Source organism: Sphaerodactylus townsendi, linkage group LG08 (assembly GCF_021028975.2).
Source record: "Sphaerodactylus townsendi isolate TG3544 linkage group LG08, MPM_Stown_v2.3, whole genome shotgun sequence".
Classification (NCBI taxonomy): Eukaryota; Metazoa; Chordata; class Lepidosauria; order Squamata; family Sphaerodactylidae; genus Sphaerodactylus; species Sphaerodactylus townsendi.
This window is the reverse complement of record NC_059432.1, coordinates 24,542,479-24,570,324: the sequence shown is the minus strand read 5'-3', so window position 1 is coordinate 24,570,324 and position 27,846 is coordinate 24,542,479. Positions and strand designations below refer to the sequence as shown.

At 41.8% G+C, this 27,846-nt stretch overlaps 1 protein-coding gene across 2 annotated transcripts; it reads left to right on the top strand.

Annotated features, from left to right (window-relative positions):
• Positions 1-27,846, top strand: SLC25A16 (solute carrier family 25 member 16). 2 transcript variants are annotated; one of them, XM_048506418.1, is made up of 9 exons: positions 1-406; positions 3,773-3,865; positions 17,746-17,879; positions 19,550-19,613; positions 21,361-21,482; positions 22,393-22,459; positions 24,357-24,519; positions 25,892-25,960; positions 26,980-27,846. In XM_048506418.1, the coding sequence occupies exons 1-9, from the start codon at positions 310-312 to the stop codon at positions 27,134-27,136; spliced, it is 966 nt and encodes a 321-aa protein (XP_048362375.1). In that variant the 5' UTR covers positions 1-309; the 3' UTR covers positions 27,137-27,846. The 2 variants fall into 2 exon arrangements, with proteins under 2 accessions (XP_048362375.1, XP_048362377.1); XM_048506420.1 differs by lacking the exon at positions 1-406 and adding an exon at positions 525-645.

The following is a 27,846-nucleotide window of genomic DNA, read 5'->3' as shown; positions in this document are numbered from 1 at the left end:
GCCTGGGCCGCTCGCGAGGGCCGCGCGGGGCCAGAAGGATGGGCCAAGCGGCGGGGGAGAGCCCCTTTTCATGGTTTCGAGAAGCGAAGGGCTGCTGCCGCTTCTGCTGCCGCTGAGAGGAAGCCTCGGGCCGAGGAGGGAGCGGCACCCCCCGAGTGTCTGCACGGAGCCCCGCCTCTGACTGCCTGGGCTGGGCGGGGACAAGGCAAGGCCAGGCCGGCACCATGTGCTGGAGGCGCCAGGCGGACTAAAGCAGCGGCTTCCTCCTCGCCTTTCTTCTGCGCTTCCGAGCAAAGCCGGCCCGGCCTGATGGCAGCCGAGGTGGCGGCGGGGGGCCCCAGCGCCCGGCTGCCCTCGTCCCCGGCGCGGAGGGACTTCTACTGGCTCCGCTCTTTCGTAGCGGGAGGTAAGCGGAGCCCCGGCTGCAGTGGCTGGGAAGGGGCGTGTGTGGCGGCCGGAGACAGTCACGTAGGCGAGAAAGGGGCAGCGGAGGGGCGCGGGGCGCTGTGGGTCCGATGCCTCAAAAAAGGGAGCGGGTCGAGTTCCGTGTCCCCCTGGAGTAGCAGAATTCTCACGAGACGGCCAGCTCCTATTGGAGACCCAAAACAAAAAGGAGCGATTTTGACCCATTCGGATTGCTCAGTCGTAAGAACACTCCTTGCTTTTGATAGTGGGTATCAGGGCGGGATCTACACTGAAGGGGAGCAAAATTATACCTATCTATCTAAACATACACACACATATATACACATACAAACCTTTATGTACACGTGCATACTATAGAGTGTGCGTGTGTGTATACACACACATATACACACACACATATATACATATGTATATAGAACCACCTTCATAGCCCCTTGGGAAGAAAGTGCATCTGGAAAATCTACACTTGTTGATCTTTGTGCAGGAAAAGAGTTTCAGTCTCTCTGTGGGTCCCATGTCCTTTGATTTATGTGCTTCATTTATTCCTAGTCTTTCTCCTCATTGAGGACCCAGGGCAACTTACGGCAGGGGGGATGCCACTCAGGCAAGCAAGAATTGAAGTCTCACCACCTAGGGACAATGTGAGAGTGAGGTTTGAGACCTACTCCAACCTCTGCAAAGCTTGGTGTGGGGGGGATTCTAACTCCAAAGTTGCTAATAGGGTACATTTTACAATTAAGATACCGTAATGGTGAAAGAGGACGAAAAGACTCTTTACTCAACAGAAGGTAAAATAAGTCACTTCTCAACTGCACATAAAGGATTATTGCATATGTTTAAAACTTCTCCAGAAAACCAGTGAGATTTGTGCTTAATTTTGGCTGCTTTGCACCCAGTGTTTGTGGGTTTTTGCCTTCTGTGCATCATTTCCATGAGATGGTAACCATAATATCTAGCATGTATTTATTTATAAAGTATTTTAACCGTGACCATAATCACTATACCATTCTGGCTGGCTGTCCTCGAGGTTTGCTTAACATATATTAGATAGACTTGGGAGACCTGGCTCTTTCACTTACAAGAAAAGCTCTCATTTGGTTACTGCCTTGGAGAGACACAGGTAGCCAGGAAAGGGCCAAACCGAGCATTAATAGAATAGTGCTGGTGGGGGGCGGAATGGGGAGACACATTCCTGAGCTGGAATGTGTGCGCACTCACCATCTTATCCCTCTGCCGCACATTTTACATTGGTATTAACAGCAGAGGGGAGCAGATGGATGTAGCAGGACTGTTCAAGGTCTCTGAGGTCCAAATACAGGCATAGTGGGAAATCTGAGGATGGGTAGGTAGAAAGAAGGTAGGGAAGACTTACTTTGGGGATGGAGAGCTTTTCCTATCTGCCCTAGCTCTCCAGGTACCTTGGGTTCCACTCCCAAGCTAACTGGCTATATGCTCTTTTGCATGTATTCCTTGAGAAAGGAACAGATGTTCTTAAAACACATTTTTCCTTTCTACTGAAAGAGAGCAGATTCCTTGTTTTAAACTGAAGGGTAATACAGTGAATATACAGTGAAGATAATACACACACACATTTCATGAAGTTCAGTCGCTTCATAAGAACTTTGGTTGAAAAGTAGGGGCTACTGGCTGGAGATGTTGAGACTTTCTGGGTTGCCTAGCTGTTGTTGCAAGTAGGCCGTGATGAGCACCTGCAGCCTTGCCCACTCTTTGTACTGCTATTTGCGTGGACTGAGGGAGGGCATCACCCTACCTCATATTCTCAGGCAGGGCAGCTTGTACAGTCTCTGGGTGGGTCGCCACAGCTTGAATCCTGTGGCTGCTGCCACACCGCTCTACCCCCTCTCTGCTGATATCTCATCTCTTCCTGCATCCAGGCTGCTGCCCCCATCACCTCTCCCTAGTTCCAATACTTGAGTTCCAGGAGAAGCCAACCCTACAAATGAACCCCTGGAGCTGCTTTACTTATCACATAGTATGAACATGAACATACTCAGAAAGATACTGAATGGCCATTGAAATGCATTTGGTTCCTTCCAAATAGAACCAATGCATTTGGCTATTTGGTATCTGTCTTCCCTGACCCTATATTTTGGCATGTCTTGGGTTTACCTCAGGCAGAGTGTTGTGTTATAAAGGGCCTTAGCTTGGCAACTGTTGAGTAGACTTTGAGAAGTCTTATTACTGGTGCTTGTTTATTTAGCAGATTTGAATGTGAGCCTCTCCAGTCCTAATCCAGTTCCCTGCTTATAAAATGCTGGTGTTGTTGACTTGCTATTGTTGTAATTACTGAGATACTAGTGTAAAGTAAGAAGGTGAAATATTATTGAGGTGATGTGGAAAGGAAGTTCAAATGCTATTTAAATACCAACATGTAATGTCATAAGGAAATAGACTAGAGAACTATATCTGAAACTTTGCCTGCTTATACACACTGTGGTTACAGTCTGTCCAGTAAATAATATTGTTTGTGATATTCGGTATTACACACATATTCCACAGGGGTGAGAGGCTTTGTGACGACTGACACTAAATATTAGTTGGTAGCCCTTGAAAAATGGGCCTTGTTGTAGTAGAAGAAGATAATGAGGTCTCTCCCAGAAGTACTGACTTGTCAGCTGGCTTTAGCAGTACAATTCTAAACAGGTCTGCTTGGACTCCTACTCAAGTCTATTCAGTGGGGCTTATTCCCAGAAAAGTGTTTCATCCAGTATAGATGGATGGTCTGGAGTATGTGAAGCTGGTAATCATTCATAAAAGGCAGTGGGAAATAAAAAAATGCTGCTCATACACAGATTCCAAAATATTCTTTCATTTTACTTGGCCAGGCACTTAAAATGTTACTCTTTGTGGAGGAAGAATTTGGAAATTGGGCACTCCCTTGAAATTACAAAAAGTCTTGCAATTTGACCTACATCCACTTAAGTGTGGCCTATTGAGGTCAGAATATACACTGTTAATAGTAGGCAACCTACATATTAACAGGTATCAAAGCAGTTGAGCAGGACCCAGACCTCTGAGTCACTCACATGCATCATGAACTAACAATCTGTATGAACTGTGACTCTTGGACTAGAAGGGAGCATGAATTTTGTGTATGGCAAAGGTGTCTATTTTGGGTTCTAGAGGGTGTACTCGAAGATTAAATAATAACAAGACTGCTTTGCCAGCAAAAGTCATGCCACTGAGGGAGCAGAAGCACGCTTACTAGGGATGCAGTGACCTTTGAAAAGATAAAGTTTTAAAAATAACTTTTGCTAAATGTTTGACATGGTTGTGGCCCCTGAGAATTACTGAACAGCGTTCTTCTTTTCCCCCTATTTGAAAGGTGTTGCAGGATGTTGTGCCAAAACCACCATTGCACCTTTGGATCGAGTCAAGATTTTATTGCAAGCTCATAATCGTCATTATAAACATCTAGGTAAGGCAGTTCTACGTTGGTTTGTTAATTCTAATGCAGTTTGTATTATTGTAAAAGGAGCATAGTTTTCAAATTTCTTCTGGAGCTGTTCTTCACAAATTCAGCAAAGGCTCACTGGTCTTTAGATTCTTGTATTTTTTATGAATGATTCAAATGGTAATTTACAATAGCAAGCATTAAGTGTGTAGGAAAGGCTTCCTGTTGTGTTTTTCCCTCCTATAGATGTAGATATATACGAGAGGGGAACTTTGTATAAATAGCCTCCACTGGGGTGAACTGGAATTAAGGAAATGCACTATTTCATGTGTCAAGTTCATTGTAACATACTGATATCGATGTAATTCTGGCTCCCTGCTAACCACTGTTAAAATGGAGGGGGGAGTCATGGTACTGGGTCCCCTTGGAAAATCTCTTCCCCTATCTTAGTTAACTAAAAGTGCATTCCTAAACAAAATTACACCCTTCAAAACCCATCAGCATCCATGAACTTAGGAAGATTTAACTGTGTTCAGAACTGCAGTGTTAGTTAAGTAGTTTGTCACAAGCATTAGTTGTGGTTAAGGCAACTGGAGCTTTTCTTAATCCCAGTTGTGAAACTTTGGGGGTAACTTTAATTATGCTTAATATTGAGACCACTTAGTTGTTTAACTGAGATTGAGGGGAAATGCCACAAGAAGGGTAATAGCGTAGGGCAGGGGTAGGGAACCTGCGGCTCTCCAGATGTTCAGGAACTACAATTCCCATCAGCCTCTATCAGCATGGCCAATTGGTTCCCTACCCCTGGCGTAGGGGAATTGTTCTCAGCTAGGTGTAACAAGAAGTCAGTGTTATATCTACACCAGTCCAGTGGGACTTACCAATGATGCTTTTGTGGGTAATGTGCATTGTGCGTATAATCCCTGCTCAGGAATCTAAATGCATATATGTGTAAAACAGAGAAAGATTGCATTCACTGGTCTGGCTCTTTGATTCCTGTTCTTACAGTTGAAAATTTGCAGCAAGCCCTATATATCTGTATAAATGTACATCCAATTAGGGTGCTTTTTGTGCAGTGTTGCCAGTTGCATGTACAAAACTCACACGCATATTTGGGTTTGCCGCAGACATTTGGCTCTGCACCAATGTCCTGAGGTAGGTTGGATCAGCCAGTATGAACTACTCCCTTCTCTGTGTGTAAAGTCTCATAAGCTGTGAATATTTGAACTGGGCTATGCAGCATAAAAGTCGAAGCTTGCAGTTGTGCAGTTGAAATCGGAGTTCCAAATCTTACGATAGAGCATTTAGTATTTCCTGAAACTATTTTCTTTAATCAAAAATTAGATTGTAGTCTTCGAAGTACTCTTGCTTCAAAGTAGTTTGGCAGAACTCACTGGGAATTTATTTGGATGGAATAGGTTACTGCCACTTTTTAGAATACATAAAAGTTGCAGATATTTATTTTATTAAAATATTTCTATCCCCCATTTTCTTACTGCTCAAGACAGCTTATGAATCATGTAGGCTCTCTACTCCTCAGCTTTGAATTTCCCATGCCCTATCCCACACCAGAAGTAATGTTAGGGAAAGTAGATGTGGATCAGGGGTCTGCAACCTGTGGCTCTCCAGATGTTCATGGACTATAATTCCCATCAGCCCCTGCCAGCATGGCCAGTTGGTCATTCTGGCAGGGGCTGATGGGATTTGTAGTCCATGAACATCTGGAGAGCCACAGGTTGCAGACTCCTGATGTGGATGGTCGTTCAATGTTGTGTTAACCAAGTTCGCATATAATGTTGCATTAATTGACATCGTTATGCAGTTTGAAAGTATAAATTCTTTCATTTTCTTCAAGTAGACTTGAATTATACCCAGTACTAAGTGAGAGAAAGCAGGAGACTGCTTTACCTTATGCCGATTTAGCACATTTCACTCATTTCAAAAGGAGGAAAAAAAATCTTAGGAGTTGTTTTAGTTCTTCTCAAATTTTCTGTACATTTTGAGTGGAACACCATGTAGCGCTAAGCAGAATTATGCCCTTTTAATAGTGAAATTCTAAGAGTACTTTCCTAGGAGTAAGCACCATGGAATTAGCTCAAAAAGGATTTTCAGTAAAATAAATCTATTCACAATCTCTGGCTCATTCCTCACATGCAGAATAATGCACTTTCAAACTGCTTTCAATGCTCTTTGAAGCTGTGCGGAATGGCAAAATCCACTTGCAAACAGTTGTGAAAGTGGTTTGAAAACGCATTATTTTGTGTGTGCGGAAGGGGCCTCTCTCTAAGCTGATCATCTTCAGTAGACTTTGAAAATATTGTTTAGGACTGCCGAGTAAAACCTTGTGTTAAAAAGCATGTTACTCATTTCAAAGGAAAAAATTTGAAAGGAGTTTTTTCCCCTAGTGCTTTCCAAAACTTCTCAAATTTTTCCGACAGAAAAATTAAAAACGTGTCCGTCCGTCCGTCCCCCATTTTCCAGTTGTTTTTCCAGGCTTCACATTTCCAGTCAGAATATTGCTAGAAGTGGCTTATGGATGAACAAGTTAATGTTACTGTATTTTAGGTTAATGTAACAGAACTACACTTAACCCATAAAAATCTTGGGTGCTGTGTGGTTTCTGGGCTGTATGGCCGTGTTCTAGCACGGCCATATAGCCCAGGAACCACACAGCACCCCAGTGATTCCTGCCATGAAAGCCTTCGACAATACATAAAAATCTTGTTGCCCTTCAGCCTTGCTTAGACTTTCTCTTCCCTTCATCTTGATGATTGACCCTAGCTGCTCCTTGCCAGTGGCATCCAAGAGCCTACCAAGCAAAGGCTGAAAGTGAGCAGGAAAGGCTAGGCTATGGACCACTGTCATGCTCACTGGAAATAGTGGCCGTTGAGTGAGAAATCAGTCCTCTCCCTTTATTTAGAACACAGACTTGGTAATTAATCAGCACCACTTTGCTCTCAGGTCTCAGCACTTGAAGTTCGCTACTAAACTTTCTGTGTTCTGATAAATATAATTTGAACTGGTTTGAATTTCTCATTGCAAATTCAGTGTGGTATATTGGTGCGAGCATGGGCTCACAGCGTGCAGCGCAAGGAGCCATGTTATGCGGTCCATGGTCCCAGCTGGGAACCATAAGTTGCCTCTGCTCCTGTGAGGCTGGGGACTGGACACGGGTGATTTATCCTGGGAAACTGGCACCTCCCAGGTAAGGCCAAGGTCTTGCAATTGCCTCTCAGTTAATTCTAAGGCTCTTCAGTTACTTTTAAAACTGTAGCATCTTGACTGGCTCTGGTGAGATCCCAGGGTGTCTTGCATGAGAAGCCTTCTTCCACTAAGATTCAAAGTGACAAATTAAAATATTCAGTGAAAGAACTGCATAGGGAGGGATTCCTCTTTCTACTAATTGATATTGAAAACATCTCTTGCAGGTACTCTTGATAGGTATTAAGTCTGCAAGCAATGACCATTCTTGCCCATGTATTTGAGTTGAGCACCTTTGAGCTAGAGCAGTGGTGGCGAACCTGTGGCACGTGTGCACAGAGTTCGTCATGTGGGGGGAGTGGAAAATCGTCCCGTCCTCCCCCCCCACACACACAACTAGGCTGGCCTTGCTTCTGAGTAAACCCTCCTAGGATCGTGATTCACCCGTTCTAAGCGTTGCACGGTTGCTTCACCAAGCTTACTCCCGAGTAACATGCGCCTCGGAGCAAACTGTTTTTTCTGAACTAAAACCTCAGTATTCATGTTGGCACTTTGCGATAAATAAGTGGGTTTTGGGTTGCAATTTGGGCACTCGGTCTCGAAAAGGTTTGCCATCACTGAGCTAGAGGATTGGGGTCTAGGAGTAGGATTACCTGCTCCAGGTTGGGAAATACCTGGAGATTTTGTGGGTGGAGTCTGAGGAGGGGGGTTGGGGGAGGGGAGGGGCTTCAATGGGATATAATGAGTCTACTTTCTAAAGTGGCCATTTTCTGCTGGTGAATTGATCTCTGCAGCCTGGAGTCCAGTTGTAACAGTGGGAGATCTCCAGCCACCACCTGGAGGTTGGTGACTTTGGGAGACCTCACTTCAAATCCCCACTCTGCCATGAAGCTTTTTTGGTTACATTTGGTCCTCCTACCTAGCCTATCTCACAAAGTGATTGTTAGAATGAGATAGCAGTGATGCATGCCACCCCAAGCTCCTTGGAGGAAGGGTGAGGCAGAAATAGGCTAGATCAGGGGTAGGGAACCTGCGGCTCTCCAGATGTTCAGGAACTACAATTCCCATCAGCCTCTGTCAGCATGGCCAATTGGCCATGCTGGTAGGGGCTGATGGGAATTGTAGTTCCTGAACATCTGGAGAGCCGCAGGTTCCCTACCCCTGGGCTAGATGGACAAATGAAAATGTTAATTGCTTTTCTATCCTGAATGTTCAAATGAAAACGTCTTGTACTCTGATGTTATGTGAGATCAATGTTCAGCTTTGGGTTTTTTATTTGATTCTGTTGCGTTGGGCGTGTTTTTATCTTGAACCTAAAGTGTTCTAATTATATCTGTTCCTGAACGAAAGCCAAGTCTGTGGAAAGTCGATTGACACTGTGTAAATACAGCAGGTAACCGTGTAGACTGTTTGAGCAAAGTCCTCATACACGGGTTTCAATTCCTTAGAGGATCCATTTCCACTTCGGCTTGCTGCTGTTGCCTTTTCTATGTAGGGAATTCTGAATTTATCTGTTTCTTTCATCTTCTGTTCCAGTTAATGATCTAAGTGACTGGGATCTATACTCTGACTTATCTACCCAGTGTTTGTTTCTGTTGCTTCTCCTACTAGGCACTCCTGATTTCATTATTGCACGTTATTGTTCTCCACTGGATTTCACCTTTTCTTTTTTGCGTTCACATTATTCTTCCTTTCACCATTCTTAACTTTTTATCTTCCTCTCCTCTTTTTTGTCATTATCAATTAATATAGATTTTTTCCCAGTTAGCTCTTGTTCTGTGCTATATTTCCCTCAGTCTTCTTCTGCTGTGCTTTCTCCTGCGTTCATTGTCATCAGCACAGTGGCATAGATTTGTTTTCTTTTGCAGGGTTTGGTGGTCAGTAGGAAGCAAGATTTTGGAGGCTTTCACTTTGTGCAGCTCTTTCAACTTGGTGAACTCTTTTTATCTGTTGCATCCACTCCTGTTGTCATGCTTTGGTGTGTGCAGGGCACAAAATCTCACACTCTTGCAGATCTCATTATTTCTGAATTCATGCTTCACTGTCATTTGTCCTAGACAAGAATATTTCTTTGAACTTAATTCCAGAGGAGTAGTTGTGTTAGCCGTGTGCCTTGACCTGGGTAGGCTAGCCCAGTCTTGCCAGATCTTGAAAGCTAAGCTGGGTTTGCCTTGGTCAGTATTTGGATGGGAGACCACCAAGGAATACAAGAGTCAGTTAGCAGAGACAGACAATGACAAACCACCTCTGAATGTCTCTTACCTTGAAAAAACCTGCCATTGACTGTGACTTGATATCAAAAAAGTTGTGTGTTTGTTACAAAAAAAGTTGTAACAAAAATAGTCATATGGATCAACATTTAATTCCTGCATAAGATTTTGTGAACTAGAACGGACTTCTTCAGATGTAAAGAAGTGGACTATGGAGTACATAAATGTTTAATGTGTTAATCTTAAAAGGGCCAGGGGCAGACAGAGCAAATTCTTCAACAAACCTGGTGTCCTAGGTTTGCAGAAAAATATGAAATGATTTTCTTTTCAAATGGGGTTTACAAAAGCCCTAATATCACAGAATTAACATCTTATTTAGGAAAAGTGTACCCCTGAGGTTGTGCAAGACTTTATTGTAACATCTCTGTGGCCATTTTGGCGGTTGTTAGGCAACACCCAGCCAACATTGTAAAGGATTGTAAACCTCATCATTGCAAGGGTATCGGGGGTGGGGGGGGGGTGGGGTTGTGCAGGGAAACTAAAAAGATAAAAGACAAGAGGGGAGATAGAGTTGGAGGAGGGAGAAGCAGAAAAAGTCAAAAAGGAAAACTGAAGGTGAAGAAGGGGAAACAAAAAAAAGGTGATTGTGAAGGGGAGGGCCAGAGGTTGCCGGGGAAGAAAGAGAAGGAAGGTGGGCAAGAGAGAAGGAAAAGGCAGAGGCTGCAGGCACTTTGCGGGCGTCAAGAGAGAAAAAGCCAGAAGAAACAAGGGGTTGGGGAATAAAGAAGCCCCCACTGTCACCCACCTTTATGTATATAATTATGTGTCTTGTTGCTATCTAATTCTGTGGATCATATTACGTATAATTATCTAATGCTGTACATCAATTACGTACAATGAGCAAATCTCATCTTATTTTACAAATCTTTTCACTAATTCTAAAAACAAAAAGGAGGTTTTCCCCAGTGTTCCGCAACATTTCCCAGTCTGAAAAACTGAAAAATTAATTGACTGGGGTGAGGAGGAGAGGAGAGAATTTCAGTTAGTCTCTTTTCAGTTAGTCTCTGGAACCAGCAGAGAAGAGGAGCAGTGGAGAACAGCAGTGGGCCAGAAAGGGCTGAAAAGTGGGCCAGAAAGGGCTGAGGAGCTCTGATTTTTCTTTACAGAGGGCTTTTCTCAAAGCCACATCTTTTAAACAGTGTATTTTAAACAGGGGGTTTCTCTTTTTTTCTCCTTGTCCTAGGGCTGCTGATTGGGAGAGGCTGCTGAAGGGGTGGGGCTTCTCACATTTGTAAATCTTTTCAGTTAGTGCTGAAGGGGTGGGGCTTCTCACATTTTTAAATCTTTTCAGTTAGTCTCTGGAACCAGCGGCGCGCGCCTAATGGCACGCACAGGTGTTTTACTAAATAAGAACATATTTTAAGGGATAGTAGAAGGTATAGAAACCTTAACAGGAAGGCACTAATTAAAATCAATATTTGAATATCTAAACAAAATTAGATATGAAGGCAGGAAGCCAGCAGGGGGATGGGGGCTTTCCAGTGTTTTGCACTGAGTGTCACATGTATGACTATCTGCCACTAGGGCAGAAGTCATGGGTGTGCCCTCGCTGCAATGAGCTCCTGGCACTCAAGGAACGTGTGCGTTCTCTTGAAGCCAAGGTGGCAGACCTGGCGAAGCTGAGATAGGCAGAGAGGGCGACAAACGAGGCTTTCAGGGACCTAGCAGCCGGGTCCCACTCCCAAGGTGACATCTCTTCAGATGTCATGGAGAATGAGAGTCTGGGTGACGGAGGGTGCCAGTCTGAGGTGGTGGAAGATGCTCCCTTAGATGGGACCCCTTCCTTAGCTGGTGGTCAGATATCCTCTCGCACTGAGGATACCCCTCGGGGAGGTGGGGGGCTCCTTGTAGTGGGTGATTCTATCATTAGGAATATAGAGAGTTGGGTTTGTGAGAGGCGTGATGACCGCATGGTGACTTGCCTGCCTGGTGCGAAGGTTGCGGATGTCACGCTTCGTCTAGATAGGCTGTTAGACAGTGCTGGGGTGGAGTCAGCAGTTGTGGTCCACATTGGTACCAATGACATTGGGAAATGTAGCCGGGAGGTTCTGGAAGCTAAATTTAGGCTGCTAGGGAAAAGGTTAAAATCCAGGACCCCCAAGGTGGCATTCTCCGAAATGCTACCTGTTCCACGCGCAGGGCGAGCTAGGCAAGCGGAGATACAGGGTCTCAATGCGTGGATGAGAAGGTGGTGTAAGGCAGAGGGTTTCAGCTTTGTCAGGAACTGGGGAACCTTTTGGGATAAGGCAGGCCTGTACAAAAGGGACGGGCTTCATCTTAACCAAAGAGGAACCAGGCTGCTGGCTCTCAACGTTAAAAAGGTGGCAGAACAGCTTTTAAACTGATCCTTAGGGGAAAGCCGACAGGAGCTGAGGTGACTTCGGTTCGGAATACAGAGTCCATGGGGATGCAGACAGAGAGGGAGGTTTTTCTAAATCAACCACATACAAGCGAGGAGCATAGCAATGTGATAAGTGATAGTGTCTACAAAAGGCTAGAGGGCAAATCACATAAATCCCAGGTTAGGGACAGAGACAGAGTATACAAGTGTCTCTATGCTAATAGTAGAAGCATTCAACCTAAAATGGGGGAGCTGGAGTACAGAGTTTTGAAGGAGGACATTGATATAGTGGGCATCACAGAGACATGGTGGAATGAGGAGAACCAGTAAGATGCTGTTATCCCAGGTTACAGGCTCTACAGGAAGGATAGGACAGGGCGTATTGGGGGTGGGGTGGCCCTCTACATCAAAGAGAGCATAGTGTCACATAAAATAGACAATGCAGGGGGAGCTGATTCCTCTACAGAAGCACTGTGGATATCAATACCAGGTGAGAAGGATAGTGTAATATTAGGAATATATGACCAAAGTGCACAGGAGGATTCTGAGATGGAAAAAGAAATTAGAGAGGCCAACAAAAGCAAAAATGTCGTGGTAATGGGCGATTTTAACTATCCCCACATAAACTGGAAAAATGCATGTTCAGGTCATAGTAAGGAGAGAACATTCCTGGATATGCTAAATGACTGTGGCTTAGAGCAGATGGTTGTGGAACCAACCAGGGGAGAGGTGATCCTAGATCTAATTCTATGTGGGACCCAGGACCTGGTGCGGGAAGTCAGTGTTGTTGAGCCGATAGGGAACAGCGACCACAATGCTGTCAGATTCAGTATCTCTGCATGCGAACAAGTGACAACTACTAATGTAGTTACATTCGCCTTCAGAAAGGGAAATTTCTCAAAGATGAGGGATAGTCGCAGGAAGCTGAAAGGGAAAATCAAGAGAGTCAAAATGTCCAAGGTGCTTGGAGGTTATTTAAAAACACAGTCTTAAAAGCTCAGCTGGAATGTGTTCACTTAGGTTAGGAAAGGCAGCGCCCAGTCCAAAAGAAAGCCACCATGGTTAACAAGGGGGGCGGAGGAAATGGTTAGGAAAAAGAAAAGATGTCTTTTAGAAAGTGGAGGTCCAACTTAACTGATGAAGAATACCACAGAGAACACAAATGGTGGCAAAAAAGAAGCAATTTAGCTGTAAGGGATGCAAAAGGATTATGAGGAACGCATGGCTCGCGAACATCAAGACTAGCAACAAACAGTTCTTCAAGTACATCAAAGCAGGAAGCCAGCTAGGGAAGCGGTAGGCCCGTTAGATGATGAAGGAACAAAAGGTGTGCTAAAGATGACAGGGAGATTGCAGAGAAGCTGAATGAATTTTTTTGCATCTGTCTTCACCCAAGAGGAGGTGAGGAAAATTCCTGCACCTGAACCAAGCTTCTTAGGAGGTGAATCCGAGGAACTAGCGAAGATAGTGGTAGACAAGGAAGAAGTTCTGGCAGCCATTGATAAACTAAATGCTACCAAATCCCTGGGCCCAGATTGCATTCATCCAAGAGTTCTTAAAGAGCTCAAGCATGAAATTGCTGATGTTCTCACATTAATATGCAACTTATCCCTGAAATCAGGCTCCATCCCTGAAGACTGGAAGATGGCCAATGTCACACCAATCTTTAAGAAAGGGTCTAGGGGGGACCCAGGAAATTACAGGCCAGTCAGTTTGACATCTGTTCCTAGTAAATTAGTAGAATCTATCATTAAAGATAAAATTATTAAACATGTAGAAAAGCAAGACCTGCTGAGGAAGAGTCAGCATGGCTTTTGTAGAGGCAGGTCCTGTCTTACAAACTTACTAGAGTTCTTTGAGGGTGTAAACAGACATGTGGATAAGGGGGAACCAGTGGACATTGTCTACTTGGATTTCCAAAAGGCTTTTGACAAAGTTCCTCACCAGAGACTGTTGAGAAAACTCAGCAATGAAGGAATAAGAGGGGAAGTCCTCCTATGGATTAAAAACTGGTTGAGGAACAGGAAACAAAGGGTGGGTATAAATGGGAAGTTCTCACAATGGAGAGATGTAAGGAGTGGTGTCCCCCAAGGATCCGTTTTGGGACCAGTGTTCTTTAACTTATTCATAAATGACCTGGAAGTAGGGGTGGGTAGTGTGGTAGCTAAGTTTGCAGATGATACCAAATTATGTAGGGTGGTAAGAACCACAAAGGATTGCGAAGAGCTCCAAGCGGACCTTGATAAATTAGGTGAGTGGGCTAAGAAATGGCAAATGCAGTTCAATGTAGCTAAATGTAAAGTGATGCACATAGGGGCAAAAAATCCAAACTTCACATACACGCTACAGGGGTCAGTGCTATCAGTCACAGACCAGGAAAGGGATTTGGGCGTCTTAGTTGATAGTTCCATGGGAATGTCAACTCAATGTATGGCAGCTGTGAAAAAGGCAAACTCTATGCTGGGGATCATTAGGAAAGGAGTTGATAATAAAACTGCAAGGATTGTCATGCCCTTATATAAAGCAGTGGTGCGACCGCACTTGGAGTACTGTGTTCAGTTCTGGTCGCCACATCTCAAAAAGGATATCGAAGAGATAGAAAAAGTGCAGAGAAGGGCAACGAGGATGATTGAAGGTGGAGCACCTTCCTTATGAGGAGAGGCTGCAGCGTTTGGGACTCTTTAGTTTGGAGAGGAGACGTCTGAGGGGGGATATGATTGAAGTCTATAAAATTATGCATGGGGTAGAAAATGTTGACAGAGAGAAATTTTTCTCTCTTTCTCACAATACTAGAACCAGGGGGCATTCATTGAAAATGCTGGGGGGAAGAATAAGGGCTAATAAAAGGAAACACTTCTTCACGCAACGTGTGATTGGTGTTTGGAATATGCTGCCACAGGAGGTGGTGATGGCCACTAACCTGGATAGCTTTAAAAAGGGCTTGGACAGATTTATGGAGGAGAAGTCAATCTATGGCTACCAATCTTGATCCTCCTTGATCTCAGATTGCAAATGCCTTAGCAGACCAGGTGCTCAGGAGCAGCAGCAGCAGCAGCAGAAGGCCATTGCTTTCACATCCTGCATGTGAGCTCCCAAAGGCACCTGGTGGGCCACTGCGAGTAGCAGAATGCTGGACTAGATGGACTCTGGTCTGATCCAGCAGGCTAGTTCTTGTGTTCTTATGTTCTTATGTAGAATTTGGGCTGTTTCAGACATTTTCATTCTCCACTGGGCTTTCATATCTTAAATTAGTGCTATCCCAAAACCAAATCCTAAACTCTTTAGTGATACTTTTAATGAAATTTTGAGAAACTGAAATTTTTGTAATTCTGGGTAACGCTGGTCATCAGCGCAAGAAAAGGGTAGCTTCTAACCCTACCTTCTCTCCCGTCTCTTATAATGCCACCACTGATTTCAAAAAGCTACTGTTATTAGAATATTGGAGCCAGTATAGAAATGAATAAGAAATAAATAACTCTGTCACCACTGAGTGGTGGGAACGTAACATGTAAACAAGAATTTGTGTCCAAGCATTTTTATGTCATACAAGAAAACATTCTGGTGTGAAGTGACAAAAATGTACTGAAGAGACATTGAATAAAATCTTTGCTGAAAAGTGCAGGTGCTACAATGACATTTCTAGATGCCAAGGCGATCTGGGATTTGTTGAGTCCTTTCTTACCCCACTTGTTCACAATTTCACCATTCATTCTTTTGTAACATCTTATGGGACAATTTCACACAGGATTTGCCTTTGCCACTCGCCATTTTTGTCACCTTGATCTTGCAGACATAATCAGCTTTGGTGTGTTGTTGCTGATAATGCTGTAGATATGCTTCAAAGAATTTCCATCATTACCCATGATCAAGAATCATTGTCTTTTTGTGTTCAGAACTGTGTGCCCTGGAGGGCCAGCTGCATCCTTCTAATCCTACTAAAGTCAATGGGTTTAGAAGGGTATAACTCGGCTGAAGATGGTGCTGTTGGTAGCCTTAGTATCAAGTGAGTGAACGGTAACTGTTTTGCCTGCAAATAAAGTGTATTAATTCCTGATACTGTTTTTTCAAGATCTGGGGTACATTCAGCTTTCAAAGAAATAAACTTTCTCTTGACACCTGCTTAATTTGTCAGCTGTCCTATTTGGAAAGAGAGCAACTTGCTCTTGAATTTTTTTCAGCCTGTATTAACATTATCACCAGAACTTTAAGAAAAGGATTAAGATGCATCAGTCTAAAAGTTCTGCCATTCATGGTTTGGCAGCCGGCTGACAGATAACTAATACAGGGGTTTTGCGAAAATATGCGTGTTGGTGAATGGCAGGAAAATTGCTTTCTGTGGAGTCAGCACCCCGAAAACAATTTCAACAATATACTTCTCTTTTCACTTTTATTCTTATTTTTGGAATAATATAGGTAATAGCTTTCCATCTACCTTGAAATTCTTTAATTGATCTATGGAGTAGTGTTGTGGCGATAATCCACTTTTTCTATAACAGGGGCTCGAATATGTCCCTGCTACCCTTAAGGCCTTTAACCAAGAGGTGTCCAACTCTGGCGTTTCAGATGTTCATGGACTACAATTCCCATCAGCCAATTGGCCATTCCAGCAGGGGCAGATGGGAATTGTAGTCCATGAACATCTGAAGTGCCAGAGTTGGACACCACTGCTTTAACCCCGAGGCAGGCCAGCCGTAGCTAAATGGTGTACCTATATGGATTGGTGCTTGGAACCACTCAATTGAACGTATACAATCCTGTTTCCTATATAAGTTACTTGGTTTGCCACATTGTGTGATCTACACTGTCCTTTGTCTTGAAACTGGTCAACATCTTTTAGAGACCAGAGCCTGGCTTGCTACATTTAGGTTCTGGCTACATCTGTTTTAACTTTGAGGACTCGAGCCTTACATCCCAGTCTCTTGCAGATCTTCAAAATTCTGACTGGTGGACCTTAGTAGAACAAAAATGTGAACATTGAGATTTACACTAGAGTCACTAGCTATGCTACCTGCTTGTGAAATCTTTCACTCCTTAAAGCAAAGTTTAATTGATCAGGAATTCCAGTATCTCAGCAGTGCAGCAAATAAGTTCTGCTGTCCCCTTTTTAAAGGAATTCCCTCTAACATAGCTAGGGAGGCCAGAGTCAATTAATCTTACCCAACCAGCAAAGAGCTTTCTCTTCATTTTGTATTGTATTATTAGATTTGTATACCCCCTCCCCCCAGGGGCTCAGGGCGGTGAACAACAACAGCATAATAACAAACATCAAGAATCATAACATCGAGCAACAAAACATCAATAAACATAGCATCAATAAACAAAAGGATCAATAAACCTAACATAGCATTATAAACAACAAGAACATCAGTAATTGTAACATAAACTACAAGGCAACAATAATCATAGCAGCATGCACAATCAACATTCATAGACGTAAAAAGCATAGATGGTGACTTTCCCCTTGTGTAGCCTAAGACTACAGACCCAAGACTAACCACCAACCAATCTACAGGCGCAGGACAGTAAGCCCAGAGACTTCTAAAACTTTAGAAGTCTCTGGGATTGTGATTCAGTAACCACATTTAGATTTTGCTTTGGACCAGTGTGGCTCTTTATAAGTACTTATACCGTTGTGGTGCTGCTGAAGGTAATGGGACGCAAGTTATATGCTGTACATTTTTTAAAAAATGTGTTCTATTGTCATGATTTGAGATACAGTGTTGTCACAGTGGCTGGTGCTTATAATCCTAAATGCCTATTTATTGGTAATGAAATTTTATAATTCTACTATATATTTATAATGTAAGTCTATGTAATTGTGTAATACTAGAACACATATTCTAGTGTTCTGAGTGTCCTCCCAAGCTGTGGTACCCTCCATGGATTTTGGTATAATCTGAGATGGCAGTCGTTTGCAGCTAAAACACTTTGTTTTACTACTGAGGTTTCAAACTTAACTTTATTCTGACATTCCTCTTTTATTATGTGTGAGAAAGTTATCTGTACAGGTTGAAATATCTTTGGGTTAGTAATATTTGGAGTAATTATTGGTTTACTGTAATTTTTTAAATATGATCTTGTGTTACTGACAGGTGTGCTTTCTACATTGTGTGCTGTCCCAAAAAAGGAGGGCTACCTAGGATACTACAGAGGAAATGGAGCAATGATGATTAGAATCTTTCCATATGGTGCAATTCAGTTTACAGCATTTGGTCAATATAAAAAGGTAGCTCAACCGATCTTGACTTTCTTTGGCTAATATTTTCCATTGTTTTAAACTTGTAAATGGACAGAATATTCTGTGTAATTAATCATATGTTTTAATTTTTTTCAAACTTTGCAGTTATCTTCCATTTTTACATTTAGACGGCAGAGAGGACACTCTATCCAATTATTGTAAAAGGCTGAACATTATAAAGCTCATCTAAATATGTTCGGAGAGCTCCCAAGAGCCCATTGTGAATTTCTTTTGCGCAAGCCTTCCTAGTTTGTTTGTTTTAATGGGGATAGAGCAAAGTCATTCCGGTCTTAATTAATGTAAATAAGTTGAAAGTTAATGCTGGCCAGACAGAAATGCTAATCATTTCTGGTGCCAATTGAAGAATGGACAGTGAGATCGCCTCCTCTAGACAGGATCACACACTTCTTAAAGGAGTGAGTTGGGAATCTGGGTGTACTTCTGGGCTCATTTTTGCTGCTAGGTTGCAGTATCAGCCTTGAGTGCTTAATATTTTGGCCCCATGAACTAGTTCAGTGGTTCTCAACCTTCCTAATGCCGCAACCCTTTAATACAGTTCCTCATGTTGTGGTGACCCCCAGCCCTAACATTTATCCATTTTACAGATGGAGAATACAGATGCAGAGAGTCTTAGGCGACCCCTGTGAAAGGGGTCCCGACCCCCAGGTTGAGAACCACTGAACTAGTTGCAGCCTTGCTTTTGAATGGGAATCTTGACATTGGCTTGATGTAGCCACGTGATCCCATGGGCAGAAGGAGTTCCTCATGTGAAGTACAACTTTCTCACTTCCCCGTCCTGTTACAACTCAAAATGCCCCCTGAGATGTTGCTTTTGGGGGACAAGAGAACCCCTGGACAGAATGAGGGGAGCGGAGGTCTGGAGGTCTACTATGGGAGGGGGCAATCGGTGATAATTGCCTCCCCCTCTTTGGAATCCTTTTCATATAAGGAACCTAAAATACTTGGTGTGCAATTATCCTTTTATAAAATTGTATTTCAATATGTACTCTAGTAAGATATGAATTCAACTAAAGAACAGATACTGTGCAGGTAATGCAGCTATGCTGCTTCTACTAGTTTGTAGTCTGTGATGAGCAGATTTATTTCACTGTTGTGAAGTCCTTTAAATGGGCAGTAAGGATTGAATTGAATTGGGCCTCTAATTTCCAAAAGAAAGAAAAGTTCTGATAGAGCTCTCATCCAAACTCTCTTGGCTGATAAGAACGAGATAGCAGCTTCAGTGGCATTCTTTTTGGACACAGTTCTGATGGCAGGATCCCACACAGAATATTCTGAACTAAAAGTAAAATGATGCCTTCTGGACAACATAATATTAGACTGTCTAATTTTAATTGTTCAATGTTGTTTTTAGGCAAAAAGGTCTAACTAGATATGCTTTTTGTTGGTTTTAATATGCCCTTAAAGGTTTCTGTTTCTTATTCTGACTGAAAACTGCATCAGTGTAGACTGAGGGATCATTTGCCCATCTTATTTTTTTGAAAAAACTGCCAATTACAGACACATTCTGACCCATGGATTATAATCCTAACCTAAAAGCACCTACCTATTGTTTGTGCTCTTGCTGAGTTGCACATGACGGTTTACTTAGCATGTTAAGGGTTTTTTCCCCACACTTGGAAATGCTGATATTTTTGCAGATGATAAAGAAGAAGCTTGGCATTTCTGGACATGTACATCGGTTAATGGCTGGTTCCATGGCAGGTATTATATATTTCCATATGTTTAAAATTATTATGGTTATCCTTTGCTTGCCAGTTTTGTCTTAATCACAAGGTGATCTCTGCTTTAATCACAAAGTGATCTCTGCAGTTTTGGGAACACCAATATCTTGAGAGCCTGAAAAAATATTTCTGTCACAAAGGAGAACCTGTACAGTGGCATCAAACCTTTTGCATAATCAAGTGGTTAATTATACAAGCTTTTGAACAGCTTTCAGCAGTGTGGGATTAGGAGGCTCTTCCCCTTTTGGTACTGGCTGTCGTAAGCACAATAGTACATTTTAAGTACTCCTGTCCCCTTTCCATGGAAGTGAAGCACATTTTTCTTTTGCATGATACATGAAGAAAAACAGTTTCATGAAAAAGATTGATTTTGTGGTTTCAAAAAGGAAAATTGGAATAAGAAGGGGGAAAAGGATGAAATAGAGGGAGAGAAACAGAGGGAAAATTCACTATCTGAGAGAATGGAATACTAGTGATACATCCTTCTCTTTGACTTGGGAAATAGACATAAGAACAATCTGATTTTATATTGAAGTCACTTCCAGATAAGGCGCATGAAAGAGCATCAAATTTGGAAGTGAGAATGAGAGGATATTTGAAAATCACAAGCACGTTTCCCTCCTGTTGTTTGTCACTTGGACTTTTTCAGCATTGTTAATGTCACTATATTTGAACAAGCGTTAAAAGTGCAGGAATATCCTGAAATAACTTCCTTAGAGCTTACAAGATTAAAGTCAGTCTTTCAGCATCAGAAAAATTTGGGGGGGGGGGGCATGGTAGTAATGGGAGGAAAATGCCATGAAAAGTCTATTGTAATGCGTGTGTTCCAGGTGACAGGGTTAAACATTATGGTGGAAACTTTAAATTCTGGGTTTCCTGAGTCTTGTGTAATTCAAATCTTACTGGTAACGCTTCATTTGGGGATAATTGCCTTAACGTTTCCTTTAAGGAAACAACAAGTAGACTGAAACAGGAAAAAAACCCCATGATTTCAACTACTTAAGGCACAAGTGTCCTTCATCTCTCTTCTCCATTTTCCCCTAAGAAGGAATTTTAAGTACAAGGAGATTTAAGCTCCCTGAAAATAAAATTTTTAAAACCCACAAGAAAAACATCAAAGTTAACTGCTTCTCACATAATTATGCTATCTTTAATTCCTGGAGAAGACAACAAAAATACATGGCACTAGGAAAAGCCTGAGAGCTGTGAAGTTTTTGAAGCCAAACGTTACCATACAAACGCTCAACAAATTTACTTGGGGGTACATTCACCTGTGTTCTGAGCAGTAGATTTAGAGCAGTAACCTTAAATGTCTATGAATCTGATTTTGCAGGAGTTGACATAAATAGCTCCTTTGCTTGGGGGGGGGGGGGGGGGTGGCTCAGTGACAGAGCATCAGCTCTACCTCTCCTCGCATGCGCGCACGTAACTCTGGAGAACTGGTGCAAACCTAGGTGGACTTTGATGGACCAATGGTCCAGTTCAGTGTCAGGCAGCTTCATGTGCCCATGCATACTATTCTTGTAAATATTATGCATCTTCTGAAATCTTTGACCTTGTCGATATTAAAGTGGAAATTCTCAGAGTGAAGATAAAAGGTTGAGTTTAAAAACTGACACTTAAAAATATGTTTTTAGCCTGAGTGCTCCTGCTGACGATCATCTTGATAGGTGTTTTCATTTCACAAGTATTTTGCTCAGCTAAGCAAATGATGTTTGTTTTCGAAGGTATAACCGCAGTAATTTGTACTTATCCTCTTGACATGGTGAGAGCACGTCTGGCATTCCAAGTGAAAGGGGATCATAAGTACACTGGGATTATCGATGCTTTCAAGACCATTTACACAAAGGTAATTGTTTTTTAGATTTTTTTTCCACTTCATGCTGGTTTGGTTCCGTAATCACTGGGGAATAGTTTTTAATATTTGCTGATAGGGGCTTGTTAGGGTATCTGGGACAGCATAAACAGATTAGCAAAATCATACACCATCTGAGGTTATATTTTGAAAAAGTGTACTTAAGACTCTTGGAACAGCTTTGTCCTATTCTGATTTGCATCATTTTCAAGCAGATATAATTGGCAAACTGAACCTTAAAGGAAGGACAGCAGCAGTACAGCAAATAGCATTGTTGAGGCAGTTGGCTAGATAAAGACATTCTGCATTCTTGGACATGAGTCCACTGAATATATCTACAGACCCACACATTTCTCAAAGAAGTGTAGATAAATAATAAACTTAAGCACACTTGAACTATAATTCTTTTTCCGAAGGGAAACATTTCTGTCAGTTTAAATTCATAGATTTTAGCATAAAACATCTTGTCATTCATATTCCCCCCCCCCCCCAGTGGTTTCTTTTATAGTCAAAGGACTCTGTGTATAAGGTTATGTCTGCTGTGGTGTCATTACATTTCTGCTACAAACAATTTGAGCGTAGACAGTGTGCAAAGAAACCTTACCTGTTAAACCCAGGTAATATTGTTTGGGATAATTGTTCTGTGTAGATATTACTTGCCAGCAAAACCTTATAATGATATTGGCTTGCAATATAGACACAAGCAAATTAGACTTCCAGAGCCAGGCTTGTCTCTGAGAAGATCAAATGTGAATTAATGAGGACATGTTCATTTTGAGCACCCAAAAGGAAAAGGTGGCGTTTTCCATTGCTCAAAAAACCTTCTAGAGTGTGTGCATTTGGTAATCGGTGCAATTAGGTACTTAACTATTTTTATTCTTGTCATCTTTGATTTACTCAAAAGGAAGGTGGCGTGCAAGGATTTTATCGAGGGCTTATGCCAACAGTCGTGGGAATGGCTCCGTATGCAGGTGAGTAGAATTCAGAATTAGACTTTTTCTAGCTCAGGGGTCTGCACCCTGTGGCTCTCCAGATGTTCATAGACTACAAATCCCATCAGCCCCTGCCAGCATGGCCAATTGGTTCTTGATAGGTCTCCTTGGGCTAATCCTGCTTTATTCTTCTACTGTCTTTCCCAAACTTCTTGCTGGAATAATTTGTGAGACACGATCCCCAGAGTAGGCAGATGTAGAAGATGGTGGTCATTTACAAAGCATTCTCACTAATGATTCCTCTAGCAGTTCAAAAGGCCCGCACAAGTTCAAGTTTGATGAGCAGGTGAAGCTATATATTACAATTGCTACTACTACAAAAAGTTTCAGAATGCACTAATTGAAAATATGCAGTCAAATGCATATCTATGGGGTTTTAAATTTTTGTAAACCTTGAGCATTGTTCTTGGCACCCTGTTCTTTCCTGCATTCTGGATTCTATAGGCTCTTCCTTTATTCTGCAACATCCTACAGTGGGTCTTGGCTTGTGGGATTGGTTTAATGTTAATACCTCCTGGAGTCTTCACATCTTCTGTTCAATGGTAGTGAGGCTGATATTGAAGCCATGTGTTGCTGCACCTAGAAGAAATGAAAATTGAAGCATGGTATTCCCTTCTGGAAAGAGTTTTCTCTCTTTGTCTGCCCCCACCCCCCAGTTTGCATGCATTCATGCAATGTATATATCTTTGTGAGCACACATGTAAAGGAAGCGTGCATTGTGTAAGTTTAAATCTATGTTTCGGGCAGCTTCTGGAATGCCCCCATTCCCAAATCCAGTAGACGTTGCTGTACATTAGAAGAACCTATTTGTCCTGCATTTCAGTTCTTACATGGAAAATGCCCCATTTCCAGACTTGACTAGTGATAGGTATGTCTTGGGCTATGTATGTTCCAAATGTCAGTTTTCTGGATAGTCTGGAACTACTATTGGCATTTGGGAGCATACGTTAAAACTTCCCTTTTTAAGGGAGTGGTGTACAAGTGTTTCACTCTCAGGTTTTTCTAGAAATCCAAATGTTGTGGATTATGTATACCAAAAATATCAAGGTTCTAGCTCACTGGGTACTACTCTGATGATTTTGACTTTCCTATTTATTTTTAACAAAAAAAAACCCTCTTGGTTTTTTGCCTCTGTTGCTAATTTTCCTATGTAGCACCATTTTCTCTAAAATAGTTGGTTAGGCTCTCTATTGCAGCCATATTCTGGAAAAATCCAGTTCAGAAGTATTACTGTTCTAGAATGAGAATGATAGTTGCTGGAGAGAATGGAGAATTGTAGCTTCCCTTTCCTTCTTGGGAAGAGTTTTTACTCTGTCTCTTTCCTCCTGTCTAACTTTGTGTAATCTTTTCAGCTCAGTTGCACAAGAAAAGATGGTGTTTGGAAAGAAAATGAACAGTTATTGTGGTTCTGGAAAAAAAGATAACAGTGCTGAAGGGATGTACTTCTTTCCTACCAATGCAGGATATCTTTTGGCTTTTGCATGTAGGGTACCAAGTGTATCCTGTATTTGAAATGGAGCATTCTGCAGTTTGCAAGCTTCTGTAATTCTGCCGCCAAGGTTTTGGCTTATCCTCTAAAGAGAATTATGTAGATGCAAATGATAATATTCATTTTTTGGTTGACCTCTAGTGAAAAACATGATAACAATGTTGCAGTATGATTATTCTCATTCAACACATAGGACATGATCCAGCCAAAGTTAAGCACCCCGACAACTGTTGATTTCAGTGGGAAAGAGCAAAATCATATTCCTTCAGTCATAACTGGGTCTTGAAAGTGCTTGACTATTGCTTCATTGTGCCTGCATTGTCTGCGTTGGTCTGTACTTTTTTTACTTGAGATAGTGTTTCCATAAAGTTACATTTTGCCTTTCAGGTTTCTCCTTTTTTACCTTCGGTACCTTAAAGAGTGTGGGACTTGCCCAAGCCCCTGCCTTGCTTGGGAGGCCTTCGTTAGATAACCCTGATGTCTTAGTTTTGAAAACTCATGTAAATTTGCTGTGTGGTGGCATAGCTGGAGCAATAGCACAGACAATATCGTAAGTTGTTTCAGTACTTTACTGCACTTAACAAAGAATTGTTAGGATATGTTGCATTAGGAACTATTGCTTCTGATATTTTTTAGAAAGGGTGAAGTTTTAAGTGAGTCATAATATTAGTCATGCTCTTATGGCTTGGAAGGGATTGGCATTTCTTCCAGACCACCAGAAAAACCCTGTACCTTTCTACCTTGTATTACTTCATAGAGCTGTTGATAATATATTCTGTTTTGCAGAGGGTTTTGAGGGACAGTTGTTCTGCTGCTGTCCTTTCTAACCCCCAAGAAGGCTGTTTCTGAATTTTTTTAAAAAAATATTTGATTTATGCCCCACCCATCCCTGTAGGGCTCAGGTATAAATGATCTGATGGATTTGTTTAAGCACACTAATTCAATGAGCAACTACTTTCTCTCTCAGTTCCCCTGAAGCTTTCATTGGAGTAAAGTTCAGTAATCTGTTCCAGATGCAAATCGTGGCCTTAATGCTATAGGTGATGCATTGAGCCGTATTTGTCAAGCTAGGCCTCAGAGAGGAATAGTGAATTGTTTTGGAGCTCCTCATGTTGCATCTTTGTTTAAGTTAAGCATGTGTGGACACAGTCAAGGAACCACTGGAGAGCCCCATGTAAGGTAAAAGTACTCCCCTGTGCAAGCCCCAGGCCATTACTGACCCATGGGATGATGCAACACAGGTGTCCAACTCCGATGTAACATCATGACTTTTCTAGGCAGGCTTTTGCGTATAGGGTAGTTTGCTATCATTTGCTCTAGTCATCCACCAAACAAGGTGGGTACTCATTTTACCAACTTTGAAAGGCTCAGTCAACTTTGAGCCAGTGACGTGAACTTGACTTCCATCAGGATCAAACTCAGGTCGTGTCAGAGCTTTGACTGCAGTACTGTAACTATCCACTCCGTGCAATGGGGCTCCATTCCCCTGTGAAAAAGCAGAACATTAATAGAATAACATTTTAAAAACATGCATCAAAATAGAAAACTTTTCCTAAGAAATGTATGGAGCAGCCAAGCTTTTAAACCAGGAATTCAAAAATTATAATGTAAAATGATTTTAACTCTATTGTCAAAGGCTTCCATGGCCAGAATCAACGGCTATTATAGGTTTTCTGACTGTGGGGTCATGATTGAATGGTTTTAGCTCCTAATGTTTTGCCTGCACATGCGGGCAAAATGTTAGGAGCTGAAAGTACCTGACCATAGCCATACATCCTGGAAAACCCACAACAGCCAATATTTTAACTGTGCATTGTGATAGATTAATTTTTTATGTTATCTTTCAAATGCTACTTAGTTGATTCATATTCTTAATTCTTTAAAAACAAACACATATTCTGTGTTCCCTTCCTTTTTTCCAGTTATCCTCTTGATGTAACGCGTAGACGAATGCAGTTGGGCGCCGTGCTTCCAGATTCTGAAAAGTGCCTGTAAGTTAACAATGACAACTAAAACACAGAAGTGTGCCTACCCTACCACTGAATAACCTTCAGTCAGTACTATCTAGTGTTCTTTCTGTGATTCAAAGCAAAATATATTATTTAGAGTTACACATCTTTAACTGACTTCATAAGCTGCTTGTACTTTTACACTGCTTTTCAGCTAAAAAATTGGTTCTCAAAATTGCTTATAGTAAGAACATAAGTAATTGAAAACCAAGGCAAATATAAATTAAAACACAGTTAAATGATGCTTTGGAATGATACCTCAAGGTTATTAAAAAATTATATTTGAGCCACAGCAAACTTAGGAGGCTTCATGGACATCTAGCATCGGCATGATTTCGGAATGATTCCAGTTGCCTCAGTGTTCCATGTGTGAAAAGCTTCCAAACTTGTAGTGTCCATCCAGTGAAATGCTTGGGGGAAATGTAGTGTCCATCCAGTGAAAAATGACATCCCCCCCCCCCCCGCCCACCACCACTGTATTAGGATCAAAGCAGTGAATGGAACCTTTGATTTCCCCGGAACTCTTAATCAGGCTGGATATTGTTAAAAAGGGGTGGGAGATATTCAGAGGCATGTTACATATGAGTCCACCTCCTACTGAATCAGACTCTGGGTCTGCCAAGGCCAGTCTTGCTTACTCCGACTGACAGCAGTTCTCCAGGATTTCAGGCTCAGGTCTTTCTCATCATCTACTACCTGGCCCTTTTAACTGGGAAGGCCAGGGGCTCAACTTGGGATCTTCTGCATTACTAGCTCAAACTTAAAAGCCGCACATAAACCTGTCCAGGATGACTCAGAGGTCCCAGGAATGAAAGAGCAAAAATAATTTCCGCCTTTGGAAGTATAAAAACAACCTCCTCATCTTAAGTTTGTGATGATAACTTTTTAGGAAGCTCAAATATTGTTGAAATAAATGTCTTGCTTTTGTTTGTGAAAGCAGAAAGTTGAAATGCCTTCATTTTTTAATTATATAAAGACTTACTGTCTTTTTATCTTCCCAGTACAATGGTACAGACACTGAAGTACGTTTATGGAAACCATGGAATACGACAAGGGCTATACCGTGGCCTGTCTCTGAATTATATCCGTTGTATTCCCTCACAGGCGGTGGCCTTCACCACTTACGAACTCATGAAACAGTTCTTGCACCTCAATTAAAAACAGGAATTTAATTGAAAAAGTGCTTCTCTTCTTGTTGCATTTAATGGACTAAAATTTCCAATTTCCAATAATTATCACTGGAGAAGCACTGGTATTTATACTCGTCTCTTCTACCAAAAAAAAAAATGAAGAATGGTCTAAAAGTGGAGAATTCCGCTTGGATAAGATATGTGGGCATTGAACAAACAGCACCTGAACATGTAAACCGCTTGATCAAAATACAGTCAAATTTAATAAACAGAAACTTATCATGAAAAGGGAAATAAATTTTATACAGTTTCCAAATAACGACATATTTTCCATTATGTTTCATGCGTTTATTTTAAAAATTGGGTGCGTATTGTAACTTAAAATATAGGTATATAATCACAAAATTCTTACTTGCAAACTAGTTCCACTGGATCCTGTGATTCCTGCTTCCATACAATTGTGTTTAGGATAAAAAGTCTTTCTGCAACCCACAAGCTGCTTACTTTATAGGGTTGGTGTTTTTTTTTTTTACTGAATTTCTGTTTATGGATCACATTCTAACTGTATTTCTTGAATTTTGAAAATTGTCTTTCTATGATACAGATCTGGGATTCAAAGTATTACTTAATCCCTTTTTGTAAGAAGGTTGTGCTAGTCCAGTGCAGTGTTTCTCTTAAATATGGACTGTCTGCTGTATTGCAAATGTTGCCGGTGGAGGTGGTAGTAAAGAAAATGAA

Coding starts and splice junctions, on each gene's coding strand:
- SLC25A16 (XM_048506418.1), top strand. CDS start 310: ATGGCAGCCGAGGTGGCGGCGGGGGGCCCCAGCGCCCGGCTGCCCTCG. Junction 3,866..17,745: donor TCGTCATTATAAACATCTAG/GTAAGGCAGTTC, acceptor TGTTACTGACAG/GTGTGCTTTCTACATTGTGT. Junction 22,460..24,356: donor GGGAATGGCTCCGTATGCAG/GTGAGTAGAATT, acceptor TTTGCCTTTCAG/GTTTCTCCTTTTTTACCTTC.